This window comes from Sebastes umbrosus, chromosome 6 (genome assembly GCF_015220745.1).
Source record: "Sebastes umbrosus isolate fSebUmb1 chromosome 6, fSebUmb1.pri, whole genome shotgun sequence".
Lineage (NCBI taxonomy): Eukaryota > Metazoa > Chordata > Actinopteri > Perciformes > Sebastidae > Sebastes > Sebastes umbrosus.
The window spans coordinates 35,752,227-35,772,612 of NC_051274.1; the positions used below are offsets into that span (position 1 = coordinate 35,752,227).

General features: G+C 46.2%; 1 protein-coding gene across 4 annotated transcripts in view; it reads left to right on the top strand.

The window, feature by feature from the left end:
* Window positions 1-7,416: 7,416 nt before the first annotated feature.
* The window catches only part of tcea2 (transcription elongation factor A (SII), 2), a 31,611-nt gene continuing 18,641 nt past the window's right edge, over window positions 7,417-20,386 (top strand). The window contains exons 1-10 of one of the 4 annotated variants that reach the window (XM_037772145.1): window positions 7,417-7,637; window positions 12,840-12,902; window positions 13,301-13,406; window positions 15,299-15,395; window positions 15,528-15,712; window positions 16,584-16,640; window positions 16,891-17,045; window positions 17,362-17,508; window positions 18,306-18,377; window positions 19,952-19,982. In XM_037772145.1, the coding sequence (XP_037628073.1) occupies window positions 7,569-7,637; window positions 12,840-12,902; window positions 13,301-13,406; window positions 15,299-15,395; window positions 15,528-15,712; window positions 16,584-16,640; window positions 16,891-17,045; window positions 17,362-17,508; window positions 18,306-18,377; window positions 19,952-19,960 (960 nt within the window). In that variant the 5' untranslated portion in view covers window positions 7,417-7,568 and the 3' untranslated portion in view covers window positions 19,961-19,982. Of the gene's footprint in view, window positions 7,638-7,694; window positions 7,889-12,839; window positions 12,903-13,300; window positions 13,407-15,298; window positions 15,396-15,527; window positions 15,713-16,583; window positions 16,641-16,890; window positions 17,046-17,361; window positions 17,509-18,305; window positions 18,378-19,951; window positions 20,328-20,386 lie in introns of those variants that run through there. The other 3 variants (XM_037772144.1, XM_037772146.1, XM_037772147.1) reach the window with 3 other exon arrangements.

Genomic DNA, 20,386 nt, shown 5'->3' on the forward strand with positions numbered 1-20,386 from the left:
ACTTATTTATGCGAGTCAGCCTTTTCCCACATGGAGATTATTAAGTCCAAATACCGTTCCACCTTGACTGATGATCATTTGGAAGTGTGCTTGAGGCTGGCTATCAGCAGCTACTGTCCGGACTATGCATCCCTGGCTGATTCCATTCAGTGCAAGTCATCAGAGTAAGGTAATGACAAAAAATGTACAGAGTTATATTGTACAATATGGGTTCATGCAGTTATGCAAGGTACACCAACATATATTGTACATATAAAGAATACTCAATATATTTATAAATAAATATATGTTTTGCATTTTTATAGTAGGTAGATCATTTTGACTTGGTCATTTTATAAGTAGCTCGCATGCTGAAAAAGTGTGTGCACCCCTGCACTAGATATTCTCAGAGCTAAACTAACTCTTCTGCAGTGTGGAGTGAGCAGCATGCACGTGAGAGGTGGAGAGAGAGAGAGAGAAGGAGCGTGGTGTGTGAGTGAAGGCAGGCAGAGGAGCAGAGGAGCAGAGGAGCAGAGACTCCGGTCCTGGAGACCAAAGCTACGGTCTCCCCCGCGTCCTCCGACCGCGGCCAACACTGTTTAACAGCTTCACTAGATACAACCAAGAGGTTTTGGTGCTTCACTGGAGTTTGTGTTGGAGTCTGAGTCTGAACAGCGGAGACACACGAGAGACCATGAGACACCGACCAGCAATGATTTATACCTGAACAAGTTACTAACAGAACTTTAAGGTGCACACAGCCACCTGAGATCAGTGGATAGAATCACAGATCCTCAACGACCAGCTGAAGCCTCGTTCTCATTCAGCGTGATGAGGGTTACGGTAACTCCTGCTTCTCTCCTCTGATGTCTCATTTCATCCAGTAACTCTGTGGACATCCAGTTAGTCCATACTGAATGTTGCTCACCTCTCACAGGCTGAAAACAGCCTGAGCCGTGACGGCGTTCCAGCAGACTCATTTACCATCAGAGAGGAAGACGGAGCGCCTCCACACAATACTTGGCCTGCTCTCTGAAGGAAGTGAGGACGGCTCCATCCATCCAGCTGAGAGGACACTTCCTGTCTGAGGTCAGAACCAGCACCGACTCCGTAGATCTGCCGGACGCAGAAAGGACGCTTCCTGGTGCCGAGGTCAGCGTGAACGGCCTCAGATCAAGGAGAGTGGGCACTTCCTGTTTCAGATGGTCAATAACGGAGACTCCAAAGATCCATTTAGAGTAGAATGAACACTTCCTGGCGTCAGAGGTGAGTCCCAATGAGTCCATAGATCACCTGAAGAGTACCACATAGAACAGACACGTCCTGGGTACATAGATCTGCTCCATGTAGAACAAACACTTCCTACATAGATCTGCTCCATGTAGAACAAACACTTCCTACATAGATCTGCTCCATGTAGAACAAACACCTCCTGGGTACATAGATCTGCTCCAGGTAGAACAAACACTTCATAAATAGATCTGCTCCATGTAGAACAAACACTTCATACATAGATCTGCTCCATGTAGAACAAACACTTCATACATAGATCTGCTCCATGTAGAACAAACACTTCCTACATAGATCTGCTCCATGTAGAACAAACACCTCCTGGGTACATAGATCTGCTCCAGGTAGAACAAACACTTCATACATAGATCTGCTCCATGTAGAACAAACACTTCATACATAGATCTGCTCCAGGTAGAACAAACACTTCATACATAGATCTGCTCCATGTAGAACAAACACTTCCTGGGTACATAGATCTGCTCCATGTAGAACAAACACTTCATACATAGATCTGCTCCAGGTAGAACAAACACTTCCTGGGTACATAGATCTACTCCAGGTAGAACAAACACTTCATACATAGATCTGCTCCATGTAGAACAAACACTTCCTGGGTACATAGATCTACTCCAGGTAGAACAAACACTTCCTGGGTACATAGATCTACTCCAGGTAGAACAAACACTTCCTGGGTACATAGATCTACTCCAGGTAGAACAAACACTTCCTGGGTACATAGATCTGCTCCAGGTAGAACAAACACTTCATACATAGATCTGCTCCATGTAGAACAAACACTTCCTGGGTACATAGATCTACTCCAGGTAGAACAAACACTTCATACATAGATCTACTCCAGGTAGAACAAACACTTGTATTGTTAATATTTGTACAGTTCTAGGGTGGAAGACGACCAACAAAATAAAACATGGAGGAAAACCATCTGCACACCTCTGCAGATGTTGTCAGATAGAATCAGCAGACCTGCATCAGATCAGACAGACAGACAGCAGAGCCTCCTGCTCACTGACAGACAGCAGAGCCTCCTGCTCACTGACAGACAGCAGAGCCTCCTGCTCACTGACAGACAGCAGAGCCTCCTGCTCACTGACAGACAGCAGAGCCTCCTGCTCACTGACAGACAGCAGAGCCTCCTGCTCACTGACAGACAGCAGAGCCTCCTGCTGACTGACAGACAGCAGAGCCTCCTGCTCACTGACAGACAGCAGAGCCTCCTGCTCACTGACAGACAGCAGAGCCTCCTGCTCACTGACAGACAGCAGAGCCTCCTGCTCACTGACAGACAGCAGAGCCTCCTGCTCACTGACAGACAGCAGAGCCTCCTGCTCACTGACAGACAGCAGAGCCTCCTGCTCACTGACAGACAGCAGAGCCTCCTGCTGACTGACAGACAGCAGAGCCTCCTGCTCACTGACAGACAGCAGAGCCTCCTGCTCACTGACAGACAGCAGAGCCTCCTGCTCACTGACAGACAGCAGAGCCTCCTGCTCACTGACAGACAGCAGAGCCTCCTGCTGACTGACAGACAGTAGAGCCTCCTGCTCACTGACAGACAGCAGAGCCTCCTGCTGACTGACAGACAGCAGAGCCTCCTGCTCACTGACAGACAGTAGAGCCTCCTGCTCACTGACAGACAGCAGAGCCTCCTGCTGACTGACAGACAGCAGAGCCTCCTGCTCACTGACAGACAGCAGAGCCTCCTGCTCACTGACAGACAGTAGAGCCTCCTGCTCACTGACAGACAGCAGAGCCTCCTGCTCACTGACAGACAGCAGAGCCTCCTGCTCACTGACAGACAGCAGAGCCTCCTGCTCACTGACAGACAGCAGAGCCTCCTGCTCACTGACAGACAGCAGAGCCTCCTGCTCACTGACAGACAGCAGAGCCTCCTGCTCACTGACAGACAGCAGAGCCTCCTGCTCACTGACAGACAGCAGAGCCTCCTGCTCACTGACAGACAGCAGAGCCTCCTGCTCACTGACAGACAGCAGAGCCTCCTGCTCACTGACAGACAGCAGAGCCTCCTGCTCACTGACAGACAGTAGAGCCTCCTGCTGACTGACAGACAGCAGAGCCTCCTGCTCACTGACAGACAGTAGAGCCTCCTGCTGACTGACAGACAGCAGAGCCTCCTGCTCACTGACAGATTAATGGGGTGTAAACAGAAAGACACTCAGACAGAGTATAAACCGTTTCATCATCACCAGTCTGACTCCGTTCACTACATCACAGAACAACACGGACATCTAGAGGACAGACTCAGTCGGTGCAGACCAGAACTGAGCTGCTGGAGTCTTTCAGAGGGAATCAGAAGAACTGAACCCGTCAGATACTGAAGGTCATCCTGACGAGCTGAAGGTCATCCTGACGAGCTGAAGCACGTTTTAAAGAGTCAACAGGACGGTTTCATCAGGTTTCAGCTGTTGAGTCTCTGTTTCTATCAGAGGAATATCTTCTACATGCTTCCCCACACATGTTCATCTGAGGGACCCTCAACCTCCCACAGATTAATCTAAAATAGTAAAAACTAAAATGTTAGACTGACTTGTGCTGTATCTGCTGTGATGTGTGGAACTACATTTAGAGTATCATCCTAATGCTAGTTCTGAGAACATGAGGAGAGAAATAGGCATTGACGTACCAGAATATTGATCCATATCTGATCAGCGCTGCCTAGTTTCACACTGAGTGACTGACAGCTGTTCAGAAACGGCAGACTCCAGATCAGCTCTGATTGGTTGTTTTCTTCCGGTCTGTGAAATCTTGCAGATGCCGTTAGGAGCACCGGAAGACACCGGAGGACACCGGAGGACACAGAGGGACATGATCTCATGTACTACTGTCAGGATAAAGTGACCGTTTTATAAAAATAAATTTTTTTTTTTAAATCGTATTTGCTCCGTTTCTACCCGCTGCTGCTTTAAAGGTCCCACATCAGCTCATTCTCAGGATCATACTTGTATTTTGTGTTTCTACTAGAACATGTTTACATGCTGTATGTTAAAAAAAACGTTATTTTGCTCATCCTGTCTGTCTGAATATACCTGTATTCACCCTCTGTCTGAATATACCTGTATTCACCTGTCTGTCTGAATATACCTGTATTCACCTGTCTGTCTGTCTGAATATACCTGTATTCACCTGTCTGTCTGAATATACCTGTATTCACCTGTCTGTCTGAATATACCTGTATTCACCTGTCTGTCTGAATATACCTGTATTCACCTGTCTGTCTGAATATACCTGTATTCACCTGTCTGTCTGAATATACCTGTATTCACCCTCTGTCTGAATATACCTGTATTCACCCTCTGTCTGAATATACCTGTATTCACCTGTCTGTCTGAATATACCTGTATTCACCCTCTGTCAGTTCCTCTCCGGATTACGTCCAACAATATAACATATAGTCTATAATATATATGACATATAGCCTATAATATATACAACATATAGTCTATAATATATATAACATATAGCCTATAATATATATAACATATAGCCTATAATATATACAACATATAGTCTATAATATATATAACATATAGCCTATAATATATATAACATATAGCCTATAATATATATAACATATAGCCTATAATATATATAACATATAGTCTATAATATATATATAACATATAGCCTATAATATATATAACATATAGTCTATAATATATATAACATATAGCCTATAATATATATAACATATAGTCTATAATATATATATAACATATAGCCTATAATATATATAACATATAGTCTATAATATATATATAACATATAGCCTATAATATATATAACATATAGTCTATAATATATATAACATATAGCCTATAATATATATAACATATAGTCTATAATATATATAACATATAGCCTATAATATATATAACATATAGCCTATAATATATATATATAACATATAGCCTATAATATATATAACATATAGTCTATAATATATAACATACAGTCTATAATATATATATAACATATAGCCTATAATATATATAACATATAGTCTATAATATATATATAACATATAGCCTATAATATATATAACATATAGTCTATAATATATATAAAATATAGTCTATAACATATAGCCTATAATATATTTAACATATAGTCTATAATATATACAACATATAGTCTATAATATATATAACATATAGTCTATAATATATATAACATATAGTCTATAATATATATAACATATAGCCTATAATATATATAACATATAGCCTATAATATATATAACATATAGCCTATAATATATATATAACATATAGCCTATAATATATATAACATATAGCCTATAATATATATAACATATAGTCTATAATATATATATAACATATAGCCTATAATATATATAACATATAGCCTATAATATATATATAACATATAGCCTATAATATATATAACTTGTAGGCCTAATGTTATATATTTAAATGTTAATGATGAATGAAGGAACGTGTCCCACCTGTGGAGACCAGGTGTCCATCCAGGATGTCCTCTCTGGCTGCAGGATGTCCTCTTGGCTGCAGGATGTCCTCTCTGCAAGTTGTCCTCTCTGGCTGCAGGATGTCCTCTTGGCTGCAGGAAGTCCTCTCTGGCTGCAGGATGTCCTCTCTGGCTGCAGGATGTCCTCTTGGCTGCAGGAAGTCCTCTCTGCAGGTTGTCCTCTCTGGCTTCAGGATGTCCTCTCTGGCTGCAGGATGTCCTCTCTGGCTGCAGGTTGTCCTCTCTGGCTGCAGGTTGTCCTCTCTGGCTGCAGGTTGTCCTCTCTGGCTGCAGGATGTCCTCTCTGGCTGCAGGATGTCCTCTTGGCTGCAGGAAGTCCTCTCTGCAGGTTGTCCTCTCTGGCTTCAGGATGTCCTCTCTGGCTGCAGGATGTCCTCTCTGGCTGCAGGTTGTCCTCTCTGGCTGCAGGTTGTCCTCTCTGGCTGCAGGTTGTCCTCTCTGGCTTCAGGATGTCCTCTTGGCTGCAGGATGTCCTCTTGGCTGCAGGATGTCCTCTCTGGCTGCAGGATGTCCTCTCTGGTTGCAGGATGTCCTCTTGGCTGCAGGATGTCCTCTCTGGCTGCAGGATGTCCTCTCTGGTTGCAGGATGTCCTCTCTGCAGGTTGTCCTCTCTGGCTGCAGGTTGTCCTCTCTGGCTGCAGGATGTCCTCTCTGGCTCCAGGATGTCCTCTCTGGCTGCAGGATGTCCTCTCTGGTTGCAGGATGTCCTCTCTGCAGGATGTCCTCTGTGGCTGCAGGATGTCCTCTCTGGCTGCAGGATGTCCTCTGTGGCTGCAGGATGTCCTCTCTGGCTGCAGGATGTCCTCTCTGGCTGCAGGATGTCCTCTCTGGCTGCAGGTTGTCCTCTCTGGCTGCAGGTTGTCCTCTCTGGCTGCAGGATGTCCTCTCTGGCTGCAGGATGTCCTCTCTGGCTGCAGGATGTCCTCTCTGGCTGCAGGTTGTCCTCTCTGGCTGCAGGTTGTCCTCTCTGGCTGCAGGTTGTCCTCTCTGGCTTCAGGATGTCCTCTTGGCTGCAGGATGTCCTCTTGGCTGCAGGATGTCCTCTCTGGCTGCAGGATGTCCTCTCTGGTTGCAGGATGTCCTCTTGGCTGCAGGATGTCCTCTCTGGCTGCAGGATGTCCTCTCTGGTTGCAGGATGTCCTCTCTGCAGGTTGTCCTCTCTGGCTGCAGGTTGTCCTCTCTGGCTGCAGGATGTCCTCTCTGGCTCCAGGATGTCCTCTCTGGCTGCAGGATGTCCTCTCTGGTTGCAGGATGTCCTCTCTGCAGGATGTCCTCTGTGGCTGCAGGATGTCCTCTCTGGCTGCAGGATGTCCTCTGTGGCTGCAGGATGTCCTCTCTGGCTGCAGGATGTCCTCTCTGGCTGCAGGATGTCCTCTCTGGCTGCAGGATGTCCTCTGTGGCTGCAGGATGTCCTCTCTGCAGGATGTCCTCTCTGGCTGCAGGATGTCCTCTGTGGCTGCAGGATGTCCTCTCTAGCTGCAGGACAGCAGAGTGTCCTCTTAAAGAAAGTTGAGTCCAAGTTGCTCCAGGCTGAATTAGTATAAAGAAAACTACAACTCCCATCAGCCCCGGTGACACACAACAACAAACGAGAGCTCGGCAGCAGCAGCTGGGAGAGACAGAGACAGACTGAGTGAGTGAAGAGGAGGACAGACAGAGAGAGTTTGTCTTCCATCCATGGAGGTTGTGTCCTCAGCAGCAGAGAGGAGGACAGAGGACAGAAGGACTGAGGAGTGAACCTGGAGCCCATCATGTCCAGAGAGCAGGAGGTGGAGCGCGTCGCCAGGAAGCTGGACAGGATGGTGATGAAGAAGAACACGGTGAGCTGCTGCACGCGCACACACACACACACACACACACACACACACACACACTAACACACGAACACGCGATCAGGTGATGACAGAGGAACCTTCTGGAACCAGCGGGTCAAAACACTCTGTGTGGAGGAGCAGCTACTACATTTACTAGAACCAGGACCAGAACTACAACCAGGACCAGAATCAGAACCAGGACCAGAATCAGAACCAGACCAGAACCAGACCAGAACCAGGCTGCTGCTGCTGTTAAAGTTAGTGAATAAATCAGAGCAGCTTATTGGTCAGAAAGCTGCCAATTAAATCAGCTGCACCTTGAGCCAATTATCCCTCCAGCTCACTGCACAGATTATTCACTATATAATATAAACTATAAACTATATACAGTATATATATATATATATATATATATATATATATATATATATAATAATAATATAATATAATATATATATATATATATATATATATATTATACAGTATATAAACTGGGAAAAAAAGATTTGGAAACTTGTGTTTGGTGGATTATTTCTCTGTGGTTCCAATGCTAATGGTCATTGTATTCTACATGGTTGAAAGCCTGGTTATTTACCTTCACAATGATGTCACACCTGTAAGGATCATGCATTTGTGGGATGAGCAGCACAGCTGATTATGTGTGGAGCGCCAGTGCCGATGGTAAACAGTGTATTCTCCTGTTGGTGTTGACTCTTGTTGTGAGTTGTTTGGTGGATAATTGAACTCTCTATCAGTAACAAGGAACAAACAAGACATATTGATTGATTGAATCCACCGTCAGGAGCCTCAGTAGCGGTGGAAGATCCATACGCAGCCACAACAGCCTGGCACCTCCTCCTCATGCTGGTCACCAACCTGGTCACACGTTGCTGTGGGATGGCGTTCCATTCCTCAACCAGGATTGGTTGCAGGTCAGCCAACGAGGTTGTGTTGGTCACTCTAACACGTACAGCACGCCCAAGCTGATCCCACAAGTGTTGAGTTGGGTTGAGGTGTGGACTCTTGGAGGCCGTTCCATTCTCTCTCCTCCCACATTGTGGAGGTAGTCTGTGATAACCCTGGCTCTGTGGGGGGGGGGCGTTGTTTCTTGGAGGATGAAGTTAGGTCCCAGATTGTGGAGATATGGGATCACCACTGGCTGCAGAATCTCATCCCGATATCTCACTGCATTGAGATGGCCTTCAATGATGACAAGCCTTGTTTTGCCAGTGAGGGAGATGCCCCCCCCCCACACCATGACACTGCCCCCACCAAAAGCTGTTACTCCATCGGTGCAACAATATATGTTTTTCAATTGTAAGTGTAGTTTTCACATTTCTCACATTCTATCAAACTGGAGCGTAGGAGACTCCAACATGTACCCAGGAAGGTTCTGTAGAGGTTCTACTGTTCTAATGGAGAACAAAGAAGGTTCTCTAGAGGTTCTACTGTTCTAATGGAGAACAAAGGTGGTTCTGTAGAGGTTCTACTGTTCTAATGGAGAACAAAAAAGGTTCTCTAGAGGTTCTACTGTTCTAATGGAGAACAAAGGTGGTTCTGTAGAGGTTCTACTGTTCTAATGGAGAACAAAGAAGGTTCTCTAGAGGTTCTACTGTTCTAATGGAGAATAAAGGTGGTTCTGTAGAGGTTCTACTGTTCTAATGGAGAACAAAGAAGGTTCTCTAGAGGTTCTACTGTTCTAATGGAGAATAAAGGTGGTTCTGTAGAGGTTCTACTGTTCTAATGGAGAACAAAGAAGGTTCTCTAGAGGTTCTACTGTTCTAATGGAGAATAAAGGTGGTTCTGTAGAGGTTCTACTGTTCTAATGGAGAACAAAGAAGGTTCTCTAGAGGTTCTACTGTTCTAATGGAGAACAAAGGTGGTTCTGTAGAGGTTCTACTGTTTATAATGGAGAACAAAGAAGGTTCTGTAGAGGTTCTACTGTTCTAATGGAGAACAAAGATCAAGTAATAAATGAAAAAAAAGAACATGTAGAATCTTATTTTGAAAATCGAACTAATCCCAGCAGACAGCTCGGGGGCACTTCCTGTTCAGAAGCTGATCAATTTCACCTTCATCTCTGGTCAATTAAAATAATCAGCAGCCAGAACGTTCTAGTGATATTTAAAAACCTAATGATTAATAATAATTATCCCCTCCAGACGTGTTTATAGACATCAGAAATCATTTGTCTGATGAGTTTTTTTTCACACAAAAAAGTTGAATTATCTGTTTAATAATTAGTTGTTGAAGGAACATCTAGTCCTCCTCCTCTCCTAACAATCCAGTTTAAGCGGTCTAACCAGTTTAACCAGTTTCACCGATGGACACCGGATGTCAGCTTCCCTGATCAGAACACTTTCAGAGTGTGCAGCGTTGAAGCCCACCGAGCAAAGACACATCCAAAAGACATCAATTTAACGTCTCTGTGGACCGTCCAGAAGACGTCCAGAAGACGTCCACTGAGGAGCCAGAATGAACGTTTTTACGACGTCTTTGTTAAACGTCTTTTTAACATTCAACTATTGATGTTGACACATCCACCAGACGTCCTAAAGTGGGTCTGGATTGACTGCCGGACGTTCTACAGACGGGATCTGAACGTCTCTCTGACGTCACATGTTTGTTTGCTGGGAGGCTTCAGGTCTCCTCATCACTCCGCGATCGGCTCCAAACTGTTGTGATGTTGCTTGTAGGTGCACGTCTTCTACTTTGACTTCAGGTGAGCTCAGAAAAACGTTCCTCTCGCCTGCTTCATCAGTCACCACCGTACAGCTCAGAGGATGAGATTGGTGCATGCTGCACTAGGGATGTCACGATACCAGGAATCTAGTAGTCCATACCAATACCAGTGAATTTCCACGATTCTCCATACCAAATTCAATACCATGGTACAAAACAACAATAGATCCCATGTATATATCCTCAGACTGCACCAGTTTAAATTCACTGACATGGTGACATTTCACTGAGTAAAGGCTACCAGGGGGGGGACCAAGTCATTGTTTAGTAAGTCACAAGTAAGTCTCAAGTCTGTGACTCAAGTCCCAACTCAGGTCTGGAGTCCTAAACAGGTCATATGAGCTCTTTATCAACTGTAACGTGATTTTAACAGCAGAGTAACTGGATCTATCTGGTGCTCAGTATCAGAACGTCAGTTCTTCATGGTTTTCTCCTGAAACCTGATTGGATGCTGTTGGATTGGTTCAAACTAAGTGGATCTGGGGAGTTCAGTGTAAGATAATCAAATAGTCCCAATAACATTCACCGGAAATACAGAGTCCAGAGTTCAATAAAACAAAACACCACTTGTTCACATATAATACAACACGTCACCTGGACTGTACTGGTTGAATGAAGGATGTCCTCCAAAACAAGTCTGTCACTTTGAAACCTTTCTGTTCACTAAGTGGAGACAGATTCAGCAGACTGATCCTCCTGAGGTGAACATGTGGTGAACATGTGGCTGAAATGAACATGTGGTGAACATGTGGCTGAAGTGAACATGTGGTGGACATGAGGTGAACATGAGGTGAACATGTGGTGAACATGAGGTGAACATGAGGTGAACATGTGGCTGAAGTGAACATGTGGTGAACATGTGATGAACATGTGGCTGAAGTGGACATGTGGTGAACATGTGGTGAACATGTGGTGAACATGTGGCTGAAGTGAACATGTGGTGGACATGAGGTGAACATGAGGTGAACATGAGGTGAACATGAGGTGAACATGTGGCAGAGGTGAACATGTGGTGAACATGTGGCTGAGGTGATGAACATGTGGCTGAGGTGAACATGTGGTGAACATGAGGTGAACATGAGGTGAACATGTGGTGAACATGAGGTAAACATGAGGTGAACATGAGGTGAACATGTGGTGAACATGTGGTGAACATGAGGTAAACATGAGGTGAACATGAGGTGAACATGAGGTGAACATGAGGTGAACATGAGGTAAACATGTGGTGAACATGAGGTGAACATGTGGTGAACATGTGGTGAACATGTGGTGAACATGAGGTAAACATGAGGTGAACATGAGGTGAACATGAGGTGAACATGTGGTGAACATGAGGTAAACATGAGGTGAACATGTGGTGAACATGAGGTAAACATGAGGTGAACATGAGGTGAACATGAGGTGAACATGAGGTGAACATGAGGTGAACATGTGGTGAACATGTGGTGAACATGAGGTAAACATGAGGTGAACATGTGGTGAACATGTGGTGAACATGAGGCTGAGGTGATGAACATGTGGCTGAGGTGAACATGAGGTGAACATGTGGCTGAGGTGATGAACATGTGGCTGAGGTGAACATGTGGTGAACATGAGGTGAACATGAGGCTGAGGTGATGAACATGTGGCTGAGGTGAACATGAGGTAAACATGAGGTGAACATGAGGTGAACATGAGGTGAACATGAGGTAAACATGAGGTGAACATGTGGTGAACATGTGGTGAACATGAGGTAAACATGAGGTGAACATGTGGTGAACATGTGGTGAACATGAGGTGAACATGAGGCTGAGGTGATGAACATGTGGCTGAGGTGAACATGAGGTGAACATGTGGCTGAGGTGATGAACATGTGGCTGAGGTGAACATGTGGTGAACATGAGGTGAATATGAGGCTGAGGTGATGAACATGTGGCTGAGGTGAACATGTGGTGAACATGAGGTGAACATGAGGCTGAGGTGATGAACATGTGGCTGAGGTGAACATGTGGTGAACATGTGGCTGAGGTGATGAACATGTGGCTGAGGTGAACATGTGGTGAACATGAGGTGAACATGAGGCTGAGGTGATGAACATGTGGCTGAGGTGAACATGAGGTGAACATGTGGCTGAGGTGATGAACATGTGGCTGAGGTGAACATGTGGTGAACATGAGGTGAACATGAGGCTGAGGTGATGAACATGTGGCTGAGGTGAACATGAGGTAAACATGAGGTGAACATGTGGTGAACATGTGGTGAACATGAGGTAAACATGAGGTGAACATGTGGTGAACATGAGGTGAACATGAGGCTGAGGTGATGAACATGTGGCTGAGGTGAACATGAGGTGAACATGTGGCTGAGGTGATGAACATGTGGCTGAGGTGAACATGTGGTGAACATGTGGTGAATATGTGGTGAACATGTGGTGGTAACTGGGTGAGACGGTGATGTGAAGGTGTCCGTTGATTGTTGTGTCTCCAGGACGGAGCTCTGGACCTGCTGAGGGAACTAAAGAACATCAAGATGTCTCTGGAGACCCTGCAGGTAATCCTCTCCACTAAATACCACAGGTCCCCTTTCATGAAGACAACAACAGGACTCATATATATATATATGTATATATATATATATATGAGGTGAACAAAGCTGGAATAAAGCTTCACAAGCGCATATATATATGCGCTTCTAAAGCTTCACAAGCGCATATATATATGCGCTTGTGAAGCTTTATTCCAGTTTTTCCTAACAGGGCAACTCTGTTTCTGTCTCTCTGTGTGTCCCTCTGTGTGTCTCTCTGTGTGTCTCTCTGTGTGTGTCTCTGTGTGTCTGTGTGTGTCTCTGTGTGTGTCTCTGTGTGTGTCTCTGTGTGTCTCTCTGTGTGTCTCTGTGTGTCTCTCTGTGTGTGTCTCTGTGTCTCTGTGTGTCTCTGTGTGTCTCTGTAGTCCACCAGAGTTGGGATGTCGGTGAACGCGGTGAGGAAACACAGTTCAGATGAAGAAGTTCAGACTCTGGCCAAAGCTCTCATCAAGTCCTGGAAGAAGCTGCTGGGTGAGTGTGTGTTGTGAGCTCTGGTTCTTCTATCTTTGTGAGGACCCAGTAGAGGACCCAGTAGAGGACCCTGTAAAGGACCCAGTAGAGGACCCTGTAAAGGACCCAGTAGAGGACCCGGTAAAGGACCCAGTAGAGGACCCGGTAGAGGACCCGGTAGAGGACCCTGTAGAGGACCCTGTAGAGGACCCTGTAGAGGACCCTGTAGAGGACCCGGTAGAGGACCCGGTAAAGGACCCGGTAGAGGACCCGGTAGAGGACCGGGGTCAGGGTCGTGGTGGTTATGTCAATGACGAGTCCGAGTGTCTGAGATTACATCCTGAAATGGACCAGCTGGACCTGGAGAACCGTCCTCATTTCTCTTCATCACTTTGTTGATCAGTTTTGTCAACGAATGGACGAATCACTCCACCCGACACCTCGCTAGATACCATAGACCGTATAAGAAGTGGACATAGTCACCGTGATGTCACCGTGATGTCACCGTGATGTCACCCGTTAGTTTTGAAGTCTCAAATTCGACATTTTGGCCGTAGCCATCTTGTTTTTTTGCAACCAGAAGGAAAGGGGGAGCTAAGTACAACTAAACGCTGAATAAGACCAAAAGATCTAATTAACTGTGATGAAGTGATACCACACAGTGAAAGGGTTAAAGATGTTAAAGACTAAAACACGGACAACTCCCAGACCGGACAACGTCGTGGTAGCGACCTGTCAATCAGCAGGTAGCCCCGCCCTAAAGCATCCCCTGCTTTATGGTCTATCTGACTCTCAATGGGACCATCATTTACTAAATGAACATCATGCTGTATGAAGAAGACTTGAAACACAAACTCATGTTGAGGATGTTTACTGAGGTCAGAGATCAAGAGAGAAGGAGACTCATTTTCTATCAGACTTCTATAGAACCAGAGGAGTCGCCCCCTGCTGGCTGCTAGACAGGATGAAGGAGTTTTGTCAGGCATCGTACCGTATCGTACATTACCGTACCGCACCTTCGCACCGCACCGAAACGTACCATAACGCAACACAACGCACCGCACAGCAACTTACCCCACAGCAACTTACCCCACAGCAACTTACCCCACAGCAACGCACCGCAATGCACCACACCGCACCACACAGCACCGCACCGCACCGCACAGCAACGCACCGCAATGCAACGCACCGCAATGCAACGCACCGCAATGCAACGCACCGCAATGCACCACACCACACCGCATAGCAACGCACCGCACAGCAACGCACCGCAATGCAACGCACCGCAATGCAACGCACCGCAATGCACCACACCACACCGCATAGCAACGCACCACACAGCAACGCACCGCACAGCAACGCAACGCACCACACCGCACCATACAGCAACGCACCGCACAGCAACGCACCGCAATGCACCACGCCGCAATGCACAGCAACGCACCGCACAGCATCGCACCGCACAGTAACACGCCGCAATGCAATGCACCACACTGCAACGCACCGCACCGTACAGCAACGCAACACACCGCAATGCACAACACCGCAACGCACAGCAACGCATCGCACAGCAACGCACCGCAATGCACCACGCCGCAATGCACAGCAACGCACCGCACAGCATCGCACCGCACAGTAACACGCCGCAATGCAATGCACCACACTGCAACGCACCGCACCGTACAGCAACGCAACACACCGCAATGCACAACACCGCAACGCACAGCAACGCATCGCACAGCAACGCACCGCAATGCACCACACCGCACAGCAACGCACCGTACAGCAACGCAACGCAACGCAACGCACCGCAACGCACCGCAATGCACCACACCGTACCGTATCGTACCGCACCGCACCTTACCGTACGTCTCAGGTGTGTCCTTTGACGTGTTTTGTGTGTCGTCCTGCAGACGGTTCGGAGGGGAAGTCGTCGGAGGAGAGGAAGAAGGAAGGCTCTCCTGTGAGGTCATCGTCCACCTCCAAGGACGCCGGCAGCAGCGAGAAAAGGTCTGTCGCACAATGATGACATCACATTTGGTTCCACCTACTGTTGGATGAGGACGAGGTCACTGTGAGAGACAGACGATGATTTAACCACAGTCCTGTCCTGTTTCTCTTCACTCTACTCCTCTTCCTCAGCAGTAAGAAGTCGGGGGATTCCCCAACCACCCCGACCGCCCCCACCGCCCCCACCACACCCACCGCCCCCACCGCCGCCACCCCCCCGATCCCTCAGGTCACCTCCTTCCCCCCCGCCTCCATCACCACTGACAGCGTGAGGAACAAGTGTCGAGAGCTGCTGGTGGCGGCGCTGCAGACCGACGGTGAGTTTAATGTGATGATTCTGCCGACACACTGATCCTTCATCCTTCATCCTTCATCATCATCTGGTCTAGTTAACAACAGAAACAACTACAATCTCATCTCAACGTCCATTTAGTAGCTGCTCCGGAGCTTTAGCTCATGTCACATGATCTTCAAGAGCACTTGACTTTTTTTTCCCTCAGTTTTCTCAACATTTCCACGACTTCATGAGCTGATGAAGCCCGCTTTATGCTCGCCGGCGTGAGGTGTGTGTTGAGGTGTGTGTTGAGGTGTGTGTTGAGGTGTGCGTGAGGTGTGCGTGAGGTGTGTGTTGAGGTGTGTGTTGAGGTGTGCGTGAGGTGTGTGTTGAGGTGTGTGGTGAGGTGTGCGTGAGGTGTGCGTGAGGTGTGTGTTGAAGTGTGCGTGAGGTGTGTGTTGAGGTGTGTGGTGAGGTGTGCGTGAGGTGTGTGTTGAAGTGTGCGTCAGGTGTGTGTTGAGGTGTGGTTTATACAGCACATTATTCTAAAGTAAAGGCTTACTAGTCTTTTGTTGCACAGCTTTCGACAGTATTCTGTGGCCTTCTTTAGCAAATAGAAGTTGTTCTCAGTGTAGAACTCGGGTCATGTGTCGTTGAGGTTAATAGATGATAAAGTGATCGTTGATGTCGGAGCCGGTCAAATAAATCTGTCATCCATCAGACAGATGTGGGGAACAGCTGCAGGCTGATTTCATCATTAATATTAGTCGTGTGTTTATTTACACATGACTGGTAACTTACAAGTTTGTTACGAATTTTATTTGTGCATAAAGCTAAACGTGCGTTTGTGCGTGCGTGCGTGCGTGCGTGCGTGCGTGCGTGCGTGCGTGCGTGCGTGCGTGTGTGTGTTCCAGATGACCATAAGACTGTTGGAGCCCACTGTGAGCAGCTTGCAGCCCACATTGAGGAAGATATCCTTCAGTGTGATCAGTGACTTTAACTCCACAGAGACTGAAACAGAAGCGGGTCTCAGTCCTGACTGAGAGATGTGACTCTGAGTGTACTGACCGGTGTGTTGGATCAGCTCTCTGTATGTTATCAGTGTCCGGCAGCACCACAGACTCCATCCTCATCCTCATTCTCTGATGTTAGCTTCACGCTGTACTCGCCCGTTTGATCCCCTGAGAGTGTTTTAGTCCTTGACTGCTCATCGTGTCCCACAGATCTTTCAGGAGTTTAAGTCGACAGATATCAAATATAAAACTCGTCTACGGAGCCGGATCTCCAACCTCAAGGACCAGAAGAATCCCGAACTGCGACGTAATGTCCTGTGTGGAAACATCTCAGCTCGACGCATCGCCTCCATGACCGCTGAGGTCAGTCCTGGAGACGCTCTGTCTCGTCCTCTCCTCACCTCTCCTCCCAGGGTTCTGTTTCAGTGTTTGGCTTTAAGTTACAACTAGGTTTAATGTTAGTTTAGGCACTGGGGAAGGTCTTACATCAGTATAGTCAGTATAAACGCTGGCGTGTGTGTGTGTGTGTGTGTGTGTGTGTGTGTGTGTGTGTGTGTGTGTGTGTGTGTGTGTGTGTGTGTGTGTGTGTGTGTGTGTGTGTGTGTGTGTGTGTGTGTGTGTGTGTGTGTGTGTGTGTGTGTGTGTGTGTGTGTGTGTGTGTGTGTGTGTGTGTGTGTAGGAGATGGCGAGTGCAGAGCTGAAGCAGATGAGAGAAGCTCTGACCAAAGAGTCCATCAGAGAGCATCAGCTGTCCAAGGTCGGAGGGACGGAGACGGACATGTTCATCTGCAACAAGTGTCACGGAAAGAGCTGCTCCTACACACAGGTAGAGGAACACGCACGCACACACACACACAGGAACAATGTTTTGAATTAGGGATGTTAATAATTAACCGTTTAACCGTTAACCCACATTAAGCATTTTAACCGATTAACGCTATTGGTTAAAAGAAATGTTAATAATTAACTCAAAAGCTGAGCGGCTCAGAGGAGCGGCTCGTCTCTTTAAGGAGAAAAGCTGGTCCACCTTAACAGTCCACCTTAAGAGGCGGAGCGGAGGAGTTGTAGTTTCGTAGCATTTATTCACCGACAAATAAACTGTACACGAACTGCTACACCTACGATCACAGCTAGAACGCCACCAACAACCTCACACTCACCACCAACACACACACGGTCTGATGGAAACTCTCTAAAGTTACGCAGACTACGTGTGGCGGCGGCGGAGAGCACGAAGCCTCCGGCGATGCTAGAGCTGCTAACGTAGCACAAACACACACACTGTTTGTTGGACACTCGCTAACGTTCCGCCGGGCAGACACACAGCTGACAACCTGCTAAACTAAACTAAATGTGCGGTGGAGACTTTAACCGGGAGAGTGGCTGCATGTCCGCGACACTACACGCAGCATACACCCGTCAACCAGTATCTGTTGTGCTCCTGCAGCTGGAGCACCGCTGTATGAGACGCACTAATCTTGTCGGTTCACGGTTAATAATCGGTTAACGAGGGTCGGTTATCAGTTAAGAACATTTTTCAAAATGAGCATCCCTATTTTGAATGGAAGCGCTTCACTATGGTGTGTGTGTGTGTGTGCGTGTGCGTGTGCGTGTGTGTTAAAGGTGCAGATCCGTAGTGCTGATGAGCCCATGACCACCTTCGTGGTGTGTAACAGCTGTGGAAACCGATGGAAGGTAAAGAAACTATAAATATTGAATTAAAAAGTAAATAATATTATTTAGAGTTTTTCTCGTTGGCTTCGGTTCAATTCTTCAAAACAATAAGTTCAAATCTGTGAACAATAATTCATCGTTCAGAACAAAGAACAGACAGTAGATTAAGATGACTAGATCTCTGATATTAATAACCTTAGATTAGCTTTAAACTTCAATACAATGTGTTGTTTAGTTCAAACCTGAACAGCTCAGTGTGATCCACATCCAGCTGGACATACAGTGATATTCTATAATCCAGTCAGTCAGTCTGCTGAGGAAACAGAGATTAGTATATTAGAAACATGTCCAGGGTAAACATCTGGACCGGTCCGGCTCACACTGACCACTTTACTGACACAACAACTGCTTCTGAAGCATGAATGAAGAGTTTCTACCTTTATAGCAGAGGTGTAACAGAGGTGGGAAGATTACACTCTGAGTTTAGACAAAGTTAAGACTGATTCAGAAAATGAGACGAAGCGACTGTAACATCAGCTAAATGTTTGATTTAAAGATTCAGAAAAAAAACATGTCAGCAAAAGAACAAATGTAGAGAATGAAGAACAGAGACGACACTCAGGTGATGATAACAATACTAATACTAATAATACTAATATGATGCAGCAGCTCCTGTCTGTCTCTCTGTACGTCCTCACACACAACTCAGATCTGGACCCGTCCTCCAACACAGAACCCTGAAACCTCTAAACAATACTTCATCAATACATGTTTGTGTTGAAAGGCATTCTGGGAAATGCAGGGAATGAATGAGTGAAGGCGGCAGGTGGAGGATCAGGTGGAGTTCAGGTGGAGGTACAGCTGGAGGTTCAGGTGGAGGTTCAGGTGGAGGTTCAGGTGGAGGTTCAGGTGGAGTTCAGGTGGAGGTTCAGGTGGAGTTCAGGTAGAGGTTCAGGTGGAGTTCAGGTGGAGTTCAGGTAGAGGTTCAGGTGGAGTTCAGATGGAGGTACAGCTGGAGGTATCATGTAGTTCAGGTTGAATGATGGACCTGAATGTCAGTACCAGACTCTCACCACCAGACGGCAGCAGAGACCAGACTCTTCTCTTCCTCCTCTCACCTTCAGCTACTTCTCCTTCCTCTTTCTCTTTCCTTTCTCTTTCCTCCCTCTTCTCCCTCCCTCCCTCCTCTCCTCCTCTCCACCTCTCCACCTCTCCTCCTCTCCACCTCTCCCCCCTCCCTCTTCTCATAGTTTCCCCAGCCCCTCCTCCATCCCGTATTTAGCTGCTGGCTCTGGGTCAAGGTGAAGCCACCACTCTGAGGTGATGCTGGTTTGTTGAAGTGCGTTTTGTTGTTTGAGCTCTTTGAGAATGTGAACCACGACGGGAGGCTCCAACGTTTCACTAAAATAGAGTTGCGGTTTGCAAATGTTTTAAAGAAGGAAGCTCACCTGTACACTGACTAAACTCTATCGGGAACCTTTGACCTTTGACCTTTAACCTTTAACTTCAGGTTGTTTTCTGCTGCAGATTAAAGTTCTGATTATAAAATGAGAGTTGATGAATCTTTAATCACAATCTGTCTTTCTGTCTTCCAGTTCTGTTGAAGAGGACGTGCGTGTGTGTGTGCGCGTGCATGTGTGCGTGTGTATGTGTGTGTGTGTTTTGACTATAGTGAATTTGGATTTAAAAAAAATATTATTTAATTTTTTTTTGTATAATTTATTTTTTTTATATCTAAAAGTGAAAGCTGTAATATTATATTGTAATATATAATATATATTTGGAGGAGAATCTGCCAGTTCATGTTGTGTTTATGGTTTCATTAGTTTTGTACGGAGCACTTAGAGTTTATTTCTTATTGATGATGATGATGATGATGATGATGATGAAGAAGCTTTCTTTGACATGTTGTGAAGCCACAATATTTTTGCCCTTAAAACATTTCTATTAAAGTGTCTCTTGGATTAAAAAGCTCTTGGTCTTCTCTTCTCTCTGGTGAAACATCTCAACCAGTCTGGCTGAGTTCATAT